This window comes from Dermacentor variabilis, chromosome 8, assembly GCF_050947875.1.
Source record: "Dermacentor variabilis isolate Ectoservices chromosome 8, ASM5094787v1, whole genome shotgun sequence".
In the NCBI taxonomy this organism is placed as follows: domain Eukaryota; kingdom Metazoa; phylum Arthropoda; class Arachnida; order Ixodida; family Ixodidae; genus Dermacentor; species Dermacentor variabilis.
In genome coordinates, this window is record NC_134575.1 from 160,328,269 (window position 1) to 160,349,923 (window position 21,655).

The 21,655-nt window shown below is 45.7% G+C and overlaps 1 protein-coding gene across 1 annotated transcript in view; it reads right to left on the reverse strand.

Annotated features, from left to right (window-relative positions):
• The window catches only part of LOC142590696 (uncharacterized), a 512,892-nt gene that overhangs the window by 99,213 nt on the left and 392,024 nt on the right, over positions 1 to 21,655 (reverse strand). The window contains exons 8-9 of the mRNA XM_075703114.1: positions 4,458 to 4,638; positions 2,341 to 2,616 (exon numbers count right to left, since the gene is read on the reverse strand). Of these exons, the coding sequence (XP_075559229.1) occupies positions 2,341 to 2,616; positions 4,458 to 4,638 (457 nt within the window). The remainder of the gene's footprint in view (positions 1 to 2,340; positions 2,617 to 4,457; positions 4,639 to 21,655) is intronic.

A 21,655-nucleotide genomic window follows, 5' to 3' on the forward strand; every position in this document is an offset into this window, starting at 1 on the left:
CTTCGGCTCCAAGAATTTGACATTCGCGTCATTTATCGATCCGGGCGCCAACATTCTGATGCAGATGCGCTCTCCCGTTCACCCATGCGAACCGACGAAACGCCACCTTCATCCATAGAGTGCCCGGTTGCTACGCTTGCTGTTATTGACGTGCCGTCTGAACAGAGAAAAGATCCGTGGATTGTGTCTCCCATTGACATTCTTAGCAGTTCTTCAACATCTACATGCCTTCGAGCCCTTCGTCGCCAAGCCACCCACTTCGTGCTACGGGACGCCATCTTGTACCGCCGAAACAATCAGCCAGACAGTCGCTAATGGCTGCTAGTCATCCCTCGCCATTTGCGTTCCGACGTATGCACGTATTTCCATGCAGACCCACAACAAGCTCATGCTGGCGTCCTGAAAACCTACGAGCGGCTCCGCCAGCGGTAATACGGGCGCGGCATGTATTTTTATGTACGCAAATACATTGGGTCATGTGCAGCCTGTCAGCGACGCAAGACATCTTCTCATATGACAGGCCCTCTGCAACGTTTACCGTGTCCTGCACGACCTTTTGATCGAGTTGGCATAGACTTTTATGGGCCTCTTCCATGCAGTGCTAACGGAAATCGTTGGATAATTGTCCCAGTAGACCACCTCACAAGATATGCTGAAACTGCTGCACTTGCTTCGGCTGCTCCTCGCGACGTCGCCGCATTCATCTTACGGCATTTCATCTTACGGCATGGCGCACCGCGAGAACTGCTCAGTGACCGAGGCCGTGTCTTCTTGTCCGAAGTTATTATTAACCTACTCGCCGAGTGCCGCACTATTCACCGCACCACTACGGCGTATCACCCACAGACTAACGGTCTAACGGAACGATTCAACCGCACGCTTGGGGACATGCTCACCATGTGTGTTGCGTCTGATCATCCCAATTGGGATGATGTCCTCCCTTTTGTGACGCACGCACACAATACCGCCGTTCAGGCTACCACAGGCTTCTCGCCATTTTTCCTTCTTTATGGACGTGAACCATCCGCTACCTTCGACACCGTACTAGCAATCACCCGGATGCATCTGAATTCACCCCTCTTTCCGAAGTTGCTCGCCATGCTGAAGAGTGCCGCCAACTGGCTCGCTCGTGCACGTCGGATACCCAAAGAATCCACAAAGAAAGCCACGACAACGATCAGCCCACACAGTCCTTCGCCGTGGACTCTCACGTCTGGCTTCGGCTGCCCTTCCAAGCTCCAGGCCTTAGCCCAAACCTCGCTTCGAAATATCAAGGACCGTACCGGATCGTCGCGTGTACTTCGCCTGTGAATTATGTGGGCGAACCAGTGACGCCATCTACGGACAAATGCTGCCGTGGCCGCGAGACCGTTCACGTCAGCCGCCTGAAGCCGTACCATGACCCCCTTATCGTATCATCACCTTAGGTCGCCAGGATGGCTCCTCTTCATAGCGGGGGAAGTTGCAGTGGGTAATATGCATGTGGCACAGTGCGGACTGCCACCGCTGCGGCGCGAGACGCGAGCTCGGGCTTTTGATGCGAAGCGCTAGCACTCGTGATCTAGAGCTACCTGCGATCCCTCGAACTAGTTGCAATAAAACCCATTTCCATATATATAACTAGACGGCGTTAACCAAGGGGCCTGAATTTTATTAGTTATGTCATCAGAGGCCAACAAACACTGACACCAAGTACAGCATAGGGGAAATTACTTGTGCTTAATAAATAAAATGAAGAAACGATAGATTAATGTAAATTAATGTGGATGAAAAAACAACTTGCCGCAGGTGGGAACCGAACCCACGACCTTCGCATTTCGCGTGCGATGCTCTACCAATTGAGCTACCCCGGCGCTGTTTCCCCATTCACTTTTCTTGGGTATTTATGTGTCCTAGTAGAACCCTGGGAGTGTTAGCCAGCGCCACCACTTACAGACCTTGGCGCCGGACGTGGAACGTCCTTTTTGGCGCTGGCGTCACGAGAACGTGGGCTTTTTGGGTGAAGGCAACTGGTCAATACATCCACACATGCTACCTGAAGGCATCAATGTTGCCGGATTCGAGACCAGTCTCTGGGTCTACTGGTTCTACTGGGTCAACTTCTTTTACTGGCAGACCAGCCAAGCAACAAGCCAAATAATAGATTGGGTCGCATAATATGCCAGCGATTTGCGATTTGGATTAAAATCAAAGCAGCGATAAGCCAAAAATAGAATTTAGCGTGGCAATTTTTGCAAACAATTTATTTTGACTGCGGTAAAAGTTGCTAAACAATATCTCTTCTGTCCTGCGTTACCCTTCAGATTACGTTTCGAACGATCGCGGAACCCTGGAACGCACCTGAGCGTTGAGGATGTTCTCTCGGTGTAAGAGAACCGAATGACTGACGGGCGGGTTCGGACAGAGCACGACGTCGTCCACGAGCAGGAAGTTGGTGGTGCAGTTGCTTGAGGGCGCATGGAAGCCCTCCAGCCGGAACGATACGTCGTGGTTGGAGAGCACGGGCGCCTGCCAGCGGCAGTAGAGAGGACCGCCGGTGCCAAGCACCTCTTCCGCGAAGCCGGATTTCTGGCTGCTCCGATAAGGTTGATGCGCAGCAGGGAACCGCAGAGAACCCTGCGGATAATACATTGGCTCATATGCTGCTTCTCGTGTCTCTTAATTACAGTCGCGAAGGCCTGGGATGGGTGGTTTAGCAGAAGAGATTGACATAGAAGGACTGAGTGCTGGGTGAGTTCGTATTCTACACTGACAAAGATAGTGCGATAAAATGAGGACGAGAAAGAAACGAGGTACGAGTGTGGTCTAGCAATGGGGTTTTATGAGGAAGGCCAATATATAGCACAACGCAAACACGTGTAAAATGCCTAAAATTAGCGAACAACCTATGTCTAAGTTATGCAGCAGTACTTATTCGCAGCACTCGAGCCAAAGGTTGAAGGCACTACACAAGAGTGACATGACTGCAATGTGAAGCGCTATGACACTCTCTTTGTGTTTGGGAAGGGCGTGTTGTATCACATTCCCCCGTGGTACGGGAAGTGGTACATCGGCCGACGAGATACAAAAACCAGGAAAGTGACCACTGAGCTTCTTTTAAAGGACAGCAGTAATATAATTTATAGGTACAGAACAAAAAATGCAAATGCAAGCCGTGGCTCTCCGGAACGAAGGTGTTGTCAAGGCGCAAATACAACACTGTGAAGAAGATTGCCGAAGCGTTCTCTGTTCACAATCACGGTGACATGCGTATTGCGAGACATTCTGTGATGCTGCAGTAAGTTATAGGTTGAATACTTGGCCGCTAATTTTCAAGCTTCTTACACCTGGTTATGCTGTCCAATATATTCGCGTTTCAGGCAATAAGCCACCCTTTGCTGGTATTCCTTCGTGTCGTATTTTTTCTCTTGTTTATGGCGGATTTCTTCGTCAGCAGAGATAGACAAATCTCTCAAATGATTAGCCTCAACGGTATTCTTGTAGTAAGCAAGACAGTTTTTTGTCTGTTTAAACTTGTCGACATTTGCTTACTAAATTAGCAATCATGGTGTCACACGTGCACAGACAAATACGAACACCTCTTACATGATAAGCGCGTAAACTCGCCGTCAACACGCTGCCGTGTGGAAGTGCGGTAGCAACAGCGAATGAATTAATCTTCGTGCTGCTTCTGGCTTTAACGCCAACTAAGTGGCGAGAACACAGCGCACATGAAACTGGGAGCCCTCGGTGCACCCAGACTCTGTACTCATTGCTGATTGATTTCAAGAGAATGCGCGGGCGGCTGACTACTCATCGCAGATCTTTTCCAAGATCGGGCCCGCGCGGTCGCCGTGCCCTACGCAGCCGCCGCCGGAGGTACCCCCTCTCGTGCCTTGCGCGCGGTGGGACACCGGTGTGCTTCGTCCCCGCCTTCCTCCCATGCGCGCACGAGAACAAGCCCCCGTCCTCGTCGAACCCTCGCACTGCGCTCACTCGCACCTACAGCATACGGCGTGCCACACGGTGTTATGCCACTTTGACTTCGTACAAGATATCACGGCGACGCGGTCATCGACAGTGGAAATGTGCATGTAGTGTCCATATAATTTCTGTCGCAATAAACATGCCGGTCTAACTAAGGGAACAGCCATAAGAATAAAGACGCGAAGACGGCACACAGGGGTTATGACAAGGGACACAGTGTTATCTATCGCTAGACACTTTTCCATCTTCAAGCTTCTTTTTTTACAATGAACTCTCTCCCACTTGCACACATGTGCAATCGGCTGTAGCGCTTTTTTTTCTGAGAAACATTTACGCGTTCCCTTGCTACAGGTCCTGCTACAGGTCTGGTGGATGAATTTTTTCTTTTTAATAGAGTGCTTTACTGGATCATGAAGCAGGCAGTAAAAAGTTACCGATGGTAGAAATATCCTTACACGCACATGACTGGAAGACTCGAGAATGACACGTACCTGCAAATCAAGCTCCAGACGCTCTGCACCGCAGCGGGTGTCCGAGTAGAAGGTGAACGAAACCTCCAGCAGGCGATCCTTGAGCGCAGTCGCGCTCAGCCGCTTCCACTCTGGCGTTGGCCGTAGGTGCAACGACAGCTGCAGCATGGGTCCCGTGGACACTAGGCGGTGCGTCCGGTATCTGCCATGAAAGGGTAACAAGTTCAGCCTGCAGTCATGCACTCATGCATTTGCACTTTGCTCTAGTGCCATTTTTCTAGATCACTCACAAATTACTCACCTGAATCAAAATTTATTCGAGGAAAAAGCACAGAAAGGTTCGAATAAAAAAGTCATAGTTTCACATGCTTTATATGAGTGCCCTAAATGCCTTAAACTTATGTGAATACATTGTTCCAAGATCATCTACCAACATCTGCCGTCTTCTGTTGCCATGATAATGAGTTCATCAAAATCATTGTCATGGCATTATGATCTACTGCTGCTAATAGTCTAGAATTTAAGTTATGGAGAATTGAAACACGATGGTTAATGCACTGGATTTATTTGTAGTTCTTAAGTGAAATAATTACCTCGGGGCCAACTTTTATGCCACCAATAGAAATATCTGTGAAACGCAGAAATATCTTTTATTAAACAACTGCTCGACATAATATAAACAATTTTTATGGCATTTGACAAACAAAGTTAAATTCTGGTCATTGATGCAAGCAGACCTTTAATTTACGGCCTGAGCATTTTTACCACTTAGGCAATAGCACTCATACCTCTGTAACACTCTTACTCCTTCTTTGCATTAAAGTTTTACTAAAATTGCCGGAAATTTGATATTCTCAAAAAAAATAGAAGCACGAACTTTAGAAATCCTGAATTCTGCAACAAAAACAGTTATCGCCACTTTTCTAACAGCATCTGTAAGAACATGCAAAGATGAAAAATTGCAGACCTACATTCGAAGCTCACTTGAATTTCCTACCATGTTTACGAATGTTTACCAAGTATACTATACAAGGAATATTGGTGCATGTGACAGCCATGAATCACGAACAAAATTTGTCCAATTTATATGTACTATATGAAAGTGGAAAGTTGGGCGAGTTAGTATACATTCATAATGGCAACAGCGCGAACAAGACGACGACGGAATGAAAGGTCTTGTTCGCGCTGTTACCATTATGAATTTTGTGAACTGTTATTTACCATTTACTGAATACTGATATCGCAGTCCTATGTTAATACTTGTCAACTTAATAGTTTCATTCTTGAAAGTTTACAATTTTCATGAAGTTTTATTCCAAATAATTGACCTGAATTGAATATCCGCTAGCTGCTGTAGACACTACATTTTAAGTATTTTTAACTGAGATTAATCTCATCAAAGTCACAACAGTTTTTGCCGAAAAAAGTAATTTCTCCTTTCCTATGTATTTACATAATGTCCTCTCGCCTAAAATTTGTTCCCGAATTCTATACATAAACACGTACATGACACATGTGAACTTTACTACTGATAACATCTTTTGGAAGCCGGAGTGTGGGGGGGGGGGGGAGTGCGCATTTTTTAAAGCTTGTCACGAGCGCACATATTTGGGTAACGAAGATTTAACTTTTGACGTGCCACACCGGAGCAGCAGCAGATTTGAAGCTGCAAATACGGACAAGCAGCAAACTATTTCTAGATCACAGCGACTTTCCCAGTGACCTCACTCTAGCGAATTTGACATGCTTTAAGAACTTGTTTGAATAAGCTTACTTGAAGGAAGTATCCCTCTAGCATCTTTTTACCACCAGAACAATTGCAATAGAAGGTAGTATGCGTTCGAGGAGGTCATAGCGCGGTACAGAATCCCGAAAAGGAAATTTGTTTGTAATACTTGAGGCGAAATTATTAAATTGTGGAACGGCCACTAGTTCCAATACATTACGATAAAATCGGGAGAGTTGGCCGGTCTCAAAAACAGTATCGCTGTACACTATAGTAAATTAGCCTTTGCTATAAAAGTCACTTCGCACTAACCATTCAGCTAACTTAGCTGACAACGCCCACACGCATATATCAATGCTAAAGCAAAGCTATCCCTTATTACAACCATCTCGATCTGTATAATGCATGATTTCGTAATCCGTCAGAAACGTCAGGGCCGCGGAATTGCCTCCCTTGTCACGGGACTCTCTACGTCACGTGGGAGCATTGTTTCTCCTTCCGCGCTCGGCCAACCTCAACCCGATAGCTTCTCTATCCAGCAGATATCTTTTACCGTTGGGAATGTGACATTTTTATCGATATAATGTTATCGTATTAAAACCGTTCGAAAGAAGCATACTTTCCAGTGGCACTAACGACGGCCCATCCACCCCTTTTAACACGGCAGTGGTAAGAGCCCCGTATCGCAGTGAATCCGCCGTCGGCGTTCCGAACTATGCAAACCCATCCACGCCGACCGTCCGTGTAGCGCAGGTAAGTTAATTACCTATAGAATTTCACAAAGCACGTCAAAAATATTGTAAGATACGAATTAAAACCTACAGAGATGGTGGCGTGGAACTGTAATTTGAATATACGAGAAAACACATATCTGTTAGGCCGAAACTTGAACAAGCCCCTTTTCCAGCGTTTATACCATTCATAAAACAGAGCGCGCAAATATCGGAGGCCGCGGAGCGCCACGCCCGGTTCCATGCAACACCACCAAATGGAGCTCGTCTTCGCCGCACTTCAAGAAGAATTTGTGGCGAATGGACGCGCTTTTCAAGGCTCCGTGGCGACGACGAAATCATAAGTTGTTGTGTATGCTTTGAGCTTGCTTCTGTTTTTGATTTGCGGTTTTTTTTAGCCCTTAAATAGTAATCACGTGGTTTTCTTTTTTTGTCTCTGTCTTTTTTTCATGGGCGCACGTATGTTTCCTGTACACTTGGTTTTGCGGGATAGTAAGGCGTCCTTTCGCGTCACGTGCTTCAACACCTGCCGGGTGGGACGTTGAGTCATTGTAGCCTTTAAATGGTAGCTTGGTGCTGGCAAGACCAACAGCTATTAGTGGTATTACTGTGTGTGTTTTGTACGAAAGTGAGGGCGTGGTCGCGTGGCTGAGCGCGTGCGAGAGCGTGTCATACCTTGGGTCTTTGCGGCACTGAGTGCTTTTCAAACATTGGTGAGAGTTCCTTTGCGACTTTTGAGGGTTTGGATCCTGTGCGCATAGGTTTTCGTTAGAAGGCACGAGCTCTGCATTAACATAGTAATATATTGTTTGCATTAGAAAAAGCCGTGCAATACATAGCAAGAAAGCCGGGAAAGCGGCCAGGGTGCGGAGGGTCCCTCAAGGCAGATGAGCGGACGAATGAGAATGGAAAGGGAATCAAGTCAATCGGCACACACTGCGATGTCATTGCTAGGCCGAAGAAAATGGAGGCTTTCCAGTAACAGCTTGTCAAACAGGTTGGAGAGCTTAAAAATGAGCTTAATAGGGAGCGTGTTGCACTGAAGGTAGTGGAAAAAGGACTTGTAGCAGCCGAGGAAAAGCTGAACAGGGCCGCCATTTTAAATGAGAATGCTCGTGACAACAGAACGCAGACCCCCGATGTGGCAGGAGAGGGAGTGCCAGCAAAGTACGTGGAGGAATGCGTGCAACGTGGTGATGGGTTAGGTGGAAAGAGCAGCACGTACCTTGAGGCCGCGACGGAAAAAAGGAGGAGCGCAGGGGTCAGTGCCCCTTTTCGAATCCGAATCACGCTTAAAAGGGCAAAAGGAAGCAGGGAGAGGTAGGAGAAATTGCAGTGCTGACTATCGCTGCTGACTCAAACCTGGCTAGGTGCTCAGGAGCAGTTTTGGCGAGGGTGAAATGCGATAAAAGAGTAGCGGTAGGGACATTTCAGGGCGTACATTGGGTTGTGTAATGGAGCGAGCAAAAGCAAAGCTCCCTGAAAATTCCCACGTGCGCAACCTTGTCATAGTGGCTGGTGACCTAAATGACGGCCAAAACAGGAAAGGGACATTACTAGCCCAGCGCTTGGCGAAGGGGGTGGACGACTTGCGCCAGCTATCCCCTCAGCTGCAGATCGTGGTGTGAATGGTGCCGGAGGTGCCTGTACGCGATAGTCACGTACAAAAAGCCGTAGTGGCTGCTAATGAGGCGATATGGAAAATGAGCCAAGAGAAAGGCTTCGAGTCTGTCGAAGTAAACACAGAAGTGAGAAGGTGTGGTGGTTTTCAACATGACGGGATCCACTTCAATTACAGGTTTGCACGAGAAGTGGGCTGGCGACTTGCTGCTCGCGCTATTGCTCTTGTAGCGGGCCCACGGGCGTTCAGGATGCCAGAGTAAGTAGTAATGAGGAATTTACATGAAGGGAACCTCAGAATAGCACCGTAGTCGATAACAGAAAACGAAGGAAAGCAAAAAAGAGAGCTCGCCATGCAATGTCATGCAAGTGATTTACGGCCAGTTTCATAGCGCTAAAACTGTTGCTTTCACTCATTGTAGGAAACATGCGTGTGACCCTGTCAAACGCCCGTCAGTTGCTGCTACAATCGGCTGATTGCGCAAGCACCGGCGGACTGCCACCAATCAAGCACAAAAGCTACTGCCTCGTGCCCTCGACTCATATAACCTTGCTTCGTGGAAGCCATCGTCACGCGATCCCGCGCAGGTGATGTTGGCATGCATCGCAGCGCCCTCAAGTCAAGTATAAGCAGCCTCAGAGGCAAACGCCTAACGGGATTTGCGGCCAGTTTCACAGCGCTAAAACTGTTGCTTTCGCTCATTGTAGGAAACCTGCATCTGACCCTCCGAAACGACCGTCAGTTGCTCCTACTATCGGCTCAATGCGCTAGCACCGGCCGACAACCACCCATGAAGCACAAAAGCTACTGCCTTCTGTCCTCGACTCATATAACATTGCGTCATGGGAGCCATCGTCACGCGATCCCACGCAGGTGATGCTGCCACGTATCGCCGCGCCCTCAAGTCAAGTATAAGCAGCCTCAGCGGCAAATGCCAAACGGGATTTGCGGCCAGTTTCACGTTTCACAGGGCTAAAAGTATTGCTTTCGCTCATTCTAGGAAACCTGCATGTGGCCCTGCGAAACGTCCGTCAGTCACGGCCACTATCGGCTGATTGCGGAAGCACCGGCCGACTACCACCCATGAAGCACAAAAGCTACTGCCTCGTGTCCACGACTCATACAACCTCGTGTCGTGGGAGCCATCGTCACGCGTTCCTGCGCAGGTGATGCTGGCACACATCGCAGCGCCCTCAAGTCAAGCATAAGCAGCCTCAGAGGCAAACGCCTAACGGGATTTGCGGCCAGTTTCACAGCGCTAAAACTGTTGCTTTCGCTCATTGTAGGAAACCTTCATCTGACCCTCCGAAACGCCGGTCAGTTGCTCCTACTATCGGCTGATTGCGCAAGCACCGGCCGACTGCCACCCATGAAGCACAAAAGCTACTGCCTCGTGTCCTCGACTCATATAACCTTGCGTCGTGGGAGCCATCGTCATGCGATCCCACGCAGGTGATGCTGGTACGCATCGCAGCGCCCTCAACTCAAGCATAAGCAGGCTCAGCGGCAAACGCCTAACGGGATTTGCGGCCAGTTTAACAGCGCTAAAACTATTGCTTTCGCTTATAGTAGGTGAGTCTGCGGCGCTGTGCTGAATTTTCTGATTCCTATTTGGCTGCAAACCCTAAGTGAAACTGTGTAAGATTTTTGAACAGAGATGGGCATTGATGTGTGTAGCTACCGCACCAGGATCGGCTGTTTTGTCACGCTTAGTAGAGTCACTAAATCGGGCTCACCCGTGTGGCTACGGCCAGCATCGGTGTGCCGAACATGGAACGCTGGGCTACGATTGCTAGTAGATTTAGTCTCTGTCGCGCACCTGATCACCTGTGCAGGGGGTGTCGAAACAATCCCAGGTCCTGACAAGGCAGATCAAAATATGAATCTTCTCAAAGAACTTTCCGTGGCTAATAAAAAATATCAGAAAGACCTGTACGTCAAACTCAAGGACATCCAGTCGAATATCACAGATGCCAAAAGATGGTTGTCAGAAATTGAGCAGCGCCTAGAAACGGTTGACAGCGTTAAGAAAGATGTATCCAATGTGGGCATGCGGGATCAGGTTCGAACCATTGAACTGAAACAAATTGAACAAGCCAATCTTTTCGTGGATGATCTCAACTGAATATGGCGGTACAACCTTATACTCAAGGGCATTCTCAAGGTAAGAACTGAGAAATGTAATGACACGGAAAAACTAATTACAGATTACATAACAAGAACATTCGACATTCAGCCTAGTGGTACTGAAAGGGCTCACAGATTGGGTCACGAAAAGGCGGGATATAATCGCCATATAACAGTGAAGTTTTTGAACTTTAAGGATAAAAACAATATGCTGAGGGATGCATTCAAGCTTAAAGATGTTGTATCTGCTCGGGTATGGGTAAAAGAAAACTTTTCTTTTCACTGCGCTTGCGGCAGATCAGAAATAAACTCCGCGATTTTGCTCGGAATAACCTGCCACCCCAACGAAAAATTTGAGCTAGCTTTTGATAAACTAATTCTTGCCAATAAGCACTATACGTTTGATTGCTCGGCCAATAAGGTGTTAAATCTCTGAGATCACCACACACGTAAACAAACGAGTGAACCTGAAAGCACCTATGTGAATAACACCTCGTCAATAATAGTATCAAATTTCCGAACTCTATTAAACAAACACGATCAACTGCAAGTCTTTATTGAATGCTGTTCCGTTGTTATAGTCCTTGGTACCGAAACTTGGCTTTGCTTTGATGTAGCATACAATGAACTGTGGCTTTCGAATAGCTTTTTCTTCTTTAGAAAGACCCACATCTCGAGGCGGTGGCGTCATAATTGCTGTAAATAAGTTCAGTGTTCATCTTGTTGACACTTTTCGCGTCCTGGAAATATTGTGGATCGCACTCCATTTAACGCGGTCTATAGCTTGCAGTATCTGGGTTTGCTATCGACCATCCAGTTTTTCCAATGACTTTGTTGAACGTCTTCATGATTGTTTAAGCATTATTCAAAGCAGGCATTTGTCATCGGAAATAATACTTACAGGTGGCTTTAAGTATCCCGGAATCGACTGGCTCACATGCAAACCCGTCGAGGGCGCAATAATGCATGACTGTAGGCAGTTTCTTGATGTTCTTTATTTCTTTACTTTGAGCCAAATGGTATCATGTCCCAGGCGTGGTGTTTCAGTTCTAGATCTTGTACTGACTACAGATCAACAAAGTATGTATGTACGCGTTCTTGACTGCATGAGTGACCGCAATGTTATCCACTACGAGTATACCGTAAAATATGAAAAACGTTGTAATGTAACGAATACCATACACGGTTACAGCAGAGAGGATGTACACAAACTAAATAATGACCGACTAACATTTTCTACGCAGTTTTTAATGACCTTTTCCGAGCGCGATACAAACGAAAATTCGCCGATCCTTCAAAGGACGCTCACTGAATTAAAGATATATTCCAAGAATTACTATCACATCTTCCAAAAAAACACGTGGTTTACATGTCAAGCAGTGTATTAATAAGAAGAAACGAATGTACTCAAAGGCAAAGATGGCCATTCGACCTCTGCCGACGACTGGGAATGCTATCTCGAACAAGCAAGGCTTTGCAATGCAGAAATTGAAGCAGAGAAGGAAATGTTTTACAACTACGACTCATCACACATGTAAAAACAGCTGTAAAAATTTTGGAAAGTAGTAAATCCGAAAACATCGTCGTCATCCCTTGTGTCGATAACGAAAGACGGTGAGCCTTTTCTGCAGTCCAATGTTGCGGAAGAATTAAACACTTCTTTATCATCGGTTTTCACATAAAAAAAACCAGTGCCACCTGATCTGAACTTTTTCAGCTTAAATACGTCGATGAATGGCTTCATAGTCACTCGCGAACGTGTAGAAGCCGCTATAGAGCGTCTACTTTACTTCCATCGTCGTCGCTATAGATCGTCTACCAGTTATTTCCATTAACCATGATGTTTTTGTTAACAAGTTGAATATTTTCCTAAATGTGCCATTATTTGTATGTTGAGTGCTTAGTTCCGTATGTTATTCTTTCTGTATATAATTATGTGACTGTATCTTACCAATGTTCTTTTTACACGTTTGTATTTGTAATTGCCTCCCCCCCACCCCATTCCAATGTAATGACGGAATGGGCCTTTAGGGCATAGAAATAAATTAATAAATAAACATGCAGGGCAGCAGAGAACGGAAAAGTGGGCAGAGATTGAGGAGCAGTTAAATAGAGAACAAATAGGGGTGTATGCGCTTACAGAAAATCATCTTACGAAAACGGGAGAGCGGCCAGTGATTGAGAATTACATTTGGCAAAGGTGCAACAGAACTAATTATGAAAGAAAGGGAGGGGGTGTCGGAATGCTCATCCGTTAAGCAGCCAAAATTGAAAATGTCAAGAGCATCTTTAGTTATTAGAGAAAATGAGTGGGAAAAAACTTGGCTGGGCGTTGCATATTTGTGGACCGGAAATAACTGCACAGAGAGGAAAAGAGAGTTAGTGGAATGCACAAGTGCTGATATTAAGGGTTTCGGAAATGATGCTGAACATAATCTGTTAGCTGACATGAATGCCCATATACAGGATTTAGATGGCTATACTGACAACAGTGGGAAATAAATGCTAGACCTTTGTGAGGGAAGATAACCTCATTATAGTGAATACAGGGCCTAAGTGTGAAGGGCAGATCTCGTGGGAAATGAGAAACCGGCAATCAACCATGGATTACAGTCGGATGACAGAAGGAATTCATGATAAGTTGACAAAAAATGGTCATTGATGAGCAAAGGTATAGCAGCATAGGAAGTGGCCATAAACGCATCATTTTGAAAATGGGATATGTAGTTTGGAAAGACAACAAAGAAGGCAAAATGACCAGTCCTAATTTGAACGCTGAACAAATAACAAATATAGTCACTAGCGTTGAGGAAGGACGTCGAAAATGGCAGAGTAAAGAGTGAGAATATAGTCAGTTTCTCAGTGTAATAACGACAGAAATGCGAAAAGAGAAACATTTTCGTTGGAACGGAAAAAAAGAAACAGAAGAACTGGTGGAACAGGGAGATACGAGAAGCAATCGCCGAACGACAGCAAGCATCCCGAGAGCACAGGCAGGCAAAGAAGGCGCAGTTGCCGCAGGATGTAGTAGCCAGTAAATGGGAAATATACCGTGAGAAAAAGTCTATGTTTGATATACTTGTGCAACCAAAAGTAAAAGGTGAAAGTGAACGTTGGTTGTCAGAAATACGTGAGAAGAAGAAGAAGGCCGCACTTAAAATATTTTGGAACCACATAAAGTTAGCAGGCAGCAAGTCAACAGCAATACAACAACATATTCTAGACGAAGATGGAAACAAACTGAAGGGGACTCGGCTTTAATTTACATCCGAAAAATAACATCCGAATCTTTCCAAGGAAACGATGAGCTTGTATTTGAAGCAAAAAAGGTCATGAAAGAGAATCAGATGGAAAAGGAGCTGGTGTTGACAAATTTCAAGTGGAAGAAAGTCGAAGAGAAAATTCCTGAGCGCACAGCCACAAGACTACACGAGGTTTCCAAAGGGCTGATTAATCAACTAAGACAAAAAAGTAAGGATGCTCTGGTGAAAACGAGTGGAAAAAAATTTAAAAAATAGACGAATACAAGAAAGCCGAATGTATTTATTTATAAAGGTAAGGGGTTGAAAGATAGAATTCACTCGTATAGAGCGCTGACAATTACATCGGTAATGTACAGGCTAGCAATGCACACAATACCATTAAAGCTGCACGCATGGGCAGAGAATAATGGCATTTTGGGAAAACTTCAGAATGGCTTCACAATAGGTAGGAGTTTGGAGCATACGTTTTAACACAGTGTATTAAAATATCAAGAGAAGAAAGCAGATGGTTATGTGGCCTTTTTGGACATTACAGGAGCGTATGGCAACGTATACCGCAGCATTTTGTGAGATATTCGGGAAAGGGAAGGCTTAGGTGATGATTGTCTACAGCTTTTGTGAGAGATTTACCTAGAAAATACCGTTTTTGTATAATGGGAAGGCATAAGGAACGAGGAGAAAGTTGATATGGGCAAGGGACTCAGGCAGTGGTGCAATTTATCCCCACTGTTGTTTATGACATGCATTGTGAGGATGGAGAGGGCGCTAGAAGGAAGTAATATCGAGTTTAATCTCTCATACAAACAGGCGGGTATCAGCAGTAGAGCAGCAGTTTGCAGGTTTATTTTTTGCGGACGAAATTGTGTTGCTAGCTAACAAGCAAAGTGATTTGCAACGTCTGGCTAATATCTGTGGACAGGAAGGCCAGGATTTAGGTTTGAAATTGAGTGTTAGAAAATCAAGTGTTATGATATTCAATGAAAACGGTGAACAGGCAGTGGCAATGCAGGGCCATAATATACCTCGGGTAAAAGAATATAAATACAATGGTATATGGATAAACGAAGGTAATAGATATGGAAACACAAGAAAAGCAATAATCGTTAAGGGGAAGAGAAATGCAGCCATGATGATGCACAGATCGCTATGGGGATACAATAGGTACGAGGTGCTCCGGGGTATGTGAAAAGGTGTAATGGAACAGGGCTTACTTTTGGAAATGCGGTCGTTTGCTTGAAATCAGGGGTATAATCAGGACACGATGGGAATCAAAGCCAGTGGGACGCCTCGTATTGGACGCTCACGGGAAGACTACAAATGAAGCTGTGCAGGGTGAAATGGGCTGGACTAGTTTTGAAGTGAGGGAAGCTCAGAGTAAAATTGAATATGAAGAACCACTGGGGAATATGAAAAAAAAAATAAATGGGCTGGGAGAGTGTTGAGGTATCTGTAAAGGAAAAACACTGAATCACACTGCAGGAAAAGAACTAGGAAGCTTACCAGCAATTAGGCGGCCTGTAGGGTGGGCAACACAGCAAAAAGAAAGTCAAGCGGAAAGTCAGAGAGGGTGAAATAATCTCATCAGTGGCGGCAATGGAAAAGCAACCAGCGATGAGTAACTACCTAAGACGGAAAAAGGAAATCAGGAAAGGCACAATTATGATAACTCAATGGAAGCTAATAACTTTTCGAAGTGAGAACAGGATGCCTTAGAATACACACCTATAAAGCGAGATATAAGAAGGAAGAAGATGCATGTGCTTGCTGCGGTAAAGCTAGGGAAACGATAGAGCATGTTTTATTAGAATGTAATGACAGCTGCCCAGCAGCCGATTTAGGCACCACGGGCCTCTTTGAAGCCCTTGGGTTCAGAAGGAGCAGTGATAAAGCAAACATGCCCGCCATAGACATTAGTAAGAGGCGATTGGAAGATTGGTGGAAGAAAAGTAGGGAAACGACAGAAGACGGAGACGTACAAAAACAAAGTTCAGGTCAGAAAATTTCGTTGTGGGAGTTCATAGTGGTTTTTTCGTTCTTTTTTTCTTTTTTAAACCTGGATAGCACAGAAGGCAGAATAATAGCCAGAGGTTGCTGGCACAGCCCACCGCCCCATTCCAAAGGGGACGCTCATAACATTCATCCATCCATCCACCGCAGCCCACGCAAGAAAGATGCCCCTTTTCTACCAGAAAGCTCGCTTCGTGCGTAGCATTCGCCGCCAGCGTTTGGTTGTAAACATTTTCTTTCTTTATTTATTTATTTATTTAATTATTTACCTATACTGCAGGCCAATAGAGTGCTATAGCATGAGTGGGAACATTATAGATTACTATAAATTACACTTTCAGAACGTACATATACAAAAAAATATTAATGATCAAAAAGAAGCGCTTTACACGCTTGTGAAGTGCTTACCAGTGATAGCTATAAAATCTTTTTTGGTAGTGAAGGAATGTTACCGGGTACAGAATTCACACACTGTATTGTACGTGCAAAAGCTGTATTTGAATGAGTTAGTACGGGCGTAAACAGGTGTTATCTTTGAGGTGTGCGAGCTACGGGTACTACTTGCGTTAGTAATTTTGACATAGTTACAATCAGAAAAACCATAGGTGGAGTTAATAGCTGCATATAAAAGTTTCAAGGTGTCAGTGTGATAATGTGAAAGTAATGGCTCAATGTTCAAAGATTGTTTAGCCTGTGTTGGTGAGAAACTGCGGCTGTGAAAACGGTAGATTTTCGTTGAAAATTATTCAGCGAGCTCATTTCATATTGTTTGTAGGGGAACGAAATTACAGATGCATATTCCATAACAGGCCGAATTAACGTTTTATACGGTCGCATTTCAATGGGTGCGAAATCCGAAAACACCTGTGTACTTTGAATTAGGTCCACGTTAACTGACCTAAATAAATCTAAGATAGACAGGTGTATCTATCTATCGTCGACAACTGCGCTTTTCATCATCATCATCATCATCATCATCATCATCATCATCATCAACCTGGTTACGCCCACTGCGGGGCAAAGGTCTGTCTCTCCCATACTTCTCCAACGACCCCACTCGTGTACTAATTGTGGCCATGTTGTCCCCGCAAACTTCTTAATCTCATCCACCAACCTAATATTCAGCCGCGCCCCGCTATGCTTCTGTTTACATGGAATCCAGTGCGTAGCCCTTAACGACCATCGGTTATCTTCCCTCCTCATTACATTGTCCAGCCCATGCATATTTATTTTTCTTGATTTAAACTAAGATGTCATTACCTCGCGTTTGTTCCCTCACCCAATCTGCTCTTTTCTTATCCCTTAACGGTACACCCATCATTCTTCTTTCCATAGCTCGTTGCGTCGTCCTTAATTTAAGTACAACCCTTTTCGTAAGCCTCCAGATTTCCTCCCCGTACGTGAGTACTGGTAAGACACAGCTGTTATACACTTTTCTCTTGTGGGATAATGACAACCTGCTGTTCATGATCTGAGAACGCCTGCCAAAAGCACCCCAGCCCATTCTAATTCTTCTGGTTATTTCAGTCTCATGATCCGGATCCGCGGTCACTACCTGTCCTAACTAGATGTATTCCCTTACCACTTCCAGTGCCTCGCTGCCTTTCGTAAACTGCAGTTCTCTTCCGAGAGTGGTAAACATTACTTTGGTTTTCTGCAGATTAATTTTTAGACCCACCCTTCTGCTTTGCCTCTCCAGGTCGGTGAGCATGCATTGCAATTGGTCCCGTGAGTAGCTAAGCGAGGCAATATCATCAGCGAATCGCAAGTTACTAAGGTATTCGCTGTAAACTCTTATCCCCAATACTTCCCAATCCATTTCTCTGAATATCTCCTGTACACACGCTCTGAATACCATTGGAGAGATCGTATCTCCCGGCCTGACGCCTTCCTTTATTGGGATTTTGTTGCTTTCTTTATGAAGGACTACGGTGGATGTGGAGCCGCTATAAATATGTTTCAGTATTTTTACATACGGCTCGTCTACACCCTGATTCCGTAATGCCTCCATGACTGCTGAGGTTTCGACTGAACCAAACGCTTTCTCGAAGTCAATGAAAGCTAAATATAAGCGTTCGTTATATTCCACACATTTTCCTATCATATGATTGATAGCGTGAATATGGTCTATTGTTGAGTAGCCTTTAGAAGATGCTGCCTGTTCCTTTGGTTGACAGAAATCTAAGGTATTCCTGATTCTATTTGCGATTACCTAAGTAAATACTTGAATACAGTAAATACAGTATATAAAAGTGCTCCCTGCACTTTTAGATACTGCAAAAGAAAGAGACATGCGACTTTCAAAAACAGAAACGGATGCGCACTACAGGACCCCGTAACGCGTCTGTTATTCCTTTTCTGTTTTTATTGCGAAAGCAATGCTGCTCGCACTTTCGGCCCATCGGTGGCCGTGGCGCCTCCTTACACAGCTGCGCGTCACGTGACCACGTGACGTCACGCCAGACCGAAAGACCGGGCCTCAGCTCGCGGCATCGATGGTGGAGGCGAAGCCTTGCGCGCCGCTGCTGCGGCGCTATCGAGAGAGGGCGCTCGCTGGTGTGACGTCACGCTAGGAGGATAAATGGGGCTACAGCTCCGCTCCTCGCAGTGGGCGGCGCGCTGCCTTGCACTATGTCGGATGATGTGTACAAGGCGAGGCTGGAACGATCTGCTGCGGCCAAGCGACGGCGCCGTGCTGAATAAACAAAAGAAGAACGAGAAGAACGGCGAGCTGAACAACGTGCATATGCAGGAGCGTGGCGAGCACGCCGATCAATATCGCTTGATGCGGGTGCATCTACAAGTTCAGGGCCAAGTTTAATGAGTGGTGTTAACGGTGGCGAAACTATGGAGACAACCAGTAGTTCGGAGACATGTTTCATGGACGCTCTTAATGCCGTAGAGACTACCACGGATGCTTCAAATGGTGACGACGCTGCATCTATGAATAGCATAGAACGCTACAACTTCAACAGAAGAAACCAAGCCAAACAATTTATAACCATAAGTTTAACAAAGGGCAACCATGTCCACACCATCAGCCGAACCAAGGCATAGCGAAGGGTATTACTTTCGCAATGTTCCAGGCTTAACCAAGCTAAGCCTTTAGCCATTTTTTTAATTGTTCGAGCAGAACTTGGAGACTGCCGGATGTTTTACATATGCATCGCTCTTCCAGAAGCCTCCCCTCCTATCCGTAATGACTTTTTCAGTATAATTAAGGAACAATGTAGAGCTCATACACAATAAACTTGCAAGGGATTATTAAATTCTTCCAAAATTAACATATTAGGTGATTTGAAACAAGAACGTTCGCAGCCGGCATAAAGGCTGACCTTAACACGCCAATTAAAATAGTACACGTAAAGGCTTACAAGAACAGTCATATTATTTATATTTGCTGCCTCAATCCCCACATTCATCAAATACAAAAATAGCAGTAGACTCTGTCCGAACTTCAACGCCAGTCTTTCCTGTGTAACGTTATCGACGTTACAGATGTTCGCAGATTCATTCCTTACCAGAGCAGAGGCTGTGTATAATGAATGTTCTGGGACTTCCTGCCTGATTGTATTCATATTTATAAGTTTTTTTCCGATTTTCCTCTCTATGCCGCAAGGCAGCCCTCATCGCTATGAAACAAAAGCGCTAACTAGACTGGAACATTCCAATGAAGCGATATTTTCACTTGCGCATCGGGCACAGTCATCGGTAGTGTAATCATAGTAAATATTACACAGCAGAGAGTAGACGACAATAAAAAACCGCGTTATATTTGTGTTATGAATTCGAATAAGCTGCGAGGCCACGTTATATTTGTGTTATGAATTCGAATAAACTGCGAGGCGCCCGTTCTGAGGCCAGAAACCTTGGAATAGATCTCCCCTTGTATTGGAGTAAATACGGTAATATAATATTGCGATTTAAGCAAAGCTTTCATTTGCGTGAATGATCTTTTGGAACCACCTGCAACAAATACAAAATAATCATTGCAGTTTCTCCACATGTCCGCAACCATGTGACCGCGCTCACGAAATGTGATACAGTGGTAGCACCATTTAGTCAAACGTTTACGGACAGGAAGTGTATCCAGTCTTTATGCAAGGTGTCTGATAATATTTCATGTCAATTTGTGAGTAAACAACGGTCAATATTCAATGAGCACTCACATCACACAAGCATAGTTTCTATGGAGAGACCATTCAAAATTTAACCAAGCGAGAAAGTGCTATTGGCGAAACATCCCACCGATACCGTTCTCAAAGCCTGCGGCAATAAATCGACGCAGGAGTATTTCTTTTTGGACATCAACGACGCACATCCGTGGACTAATACACTTCTTAAAGCGGTTTAATTTTATTTTTCATAGCGGAACCGCAAACGCGAGAGCGCCGGGCGCGCTCTTTTACGGCGAAGCTGTGTACCACCAACCGATTCGTCCGTTCGTCCATCCGTCTGTCGGTAGCCTGCATGCCGGAAAGTGATCTGGCGCCACCCCATGCGGGTGCGCGCGCGAGAGAGAGAGAGAGAGAGAGAGAAGCACGCAATTAGCCAACACCACCGAGACAGCACAAGGCCTGCTTACTCCGATCCACGAGGTCAAGCTACCTAGCCCAAAATTTCAGTTGGCAAGGCTTGCGTAGTGAAAGCGGTGACGTCAAAATCACTGTTGCCTACTCGTGAACATCCGCATTAGATTCTATGGTAGATGGGCCAGGTAGCAAGACTTCGTGAATCGGAGTGAAAAAGCTTTGTGCTATCTAGGTAGTGCTGAATTTACTGTGCCACTAGGGATGTCGTTGCTCTCCGTCGCAGCCGAGCACGTGCGGCAGTTTCTCTACGGCTCCGAAATGGGTAGGCCACGCGTCATACGTACTTCTTAGGAGCAAGCAGCTTGCGATCATCAACGCCGCGAGCCGAACCGGGAATGAGCTCGTCTACGCCGTGCCGTTGCTGCAGCCCGGGCACACGAACAGGTTCGGGCAGCCGATCGCAAGCAGCCACTGCGCGTCGAGGATCCGGCAGCCTACCAAGCCGTCATTTAATGAACCATCGGGATTAACCCAGTGATAAACACTGTGGCCACACGTTTCAGCTTGACTGGTTAACCCTCTAGACACAATTCTCGGCCGGTGTTTTTTTATCTAGCAATATGGCCGCCTGCGGCTTCAGTCGCTCCCCTAGGCGGCGATTGGGAGTGCCACTGAGGAAGTTTAGGTATGCAGTATAGCCTCTTTGCATAGAATCAACAGCGTGTTTGCTAATAGATTTCGTCAGCTTGGATATGTTTGGCACGAGGCTGAAGACGGCACCCTGTCTTCAAATATATTCCAATGTTTGCGTTCGCAGCCAACAACCTATGTCTTAAAGGAACGAGTGCCGTAACATGCTGCAAAGGTGCTAGCGTTGAGCCTATGTAAGGAGAGAGACACTGTTCTAAACTGTCTGTTCTCTAACTTGGACAGTAATCCCATGTTTATGATAAAAAATGACGTAGAGCCCGAAGGACAAGGACTGCGAGAGACGACATACACTGTGCTGTTTATGTCGTCTCTCACAGCCCTTGTATTTCGCGCCGTACGTCATTTTTATCATGCATCATCAACTAGCCCAAACACCCACCCTATCCCATGTTTATGGCATTCCCGCAATCGCAAGAGTCACGAGTAAGGCCACCGTAACCGCAAAAGTCACGGTATGGTCGTAAGTTGTCCCGACTACGCACTTGTTTTCCACATACGCGA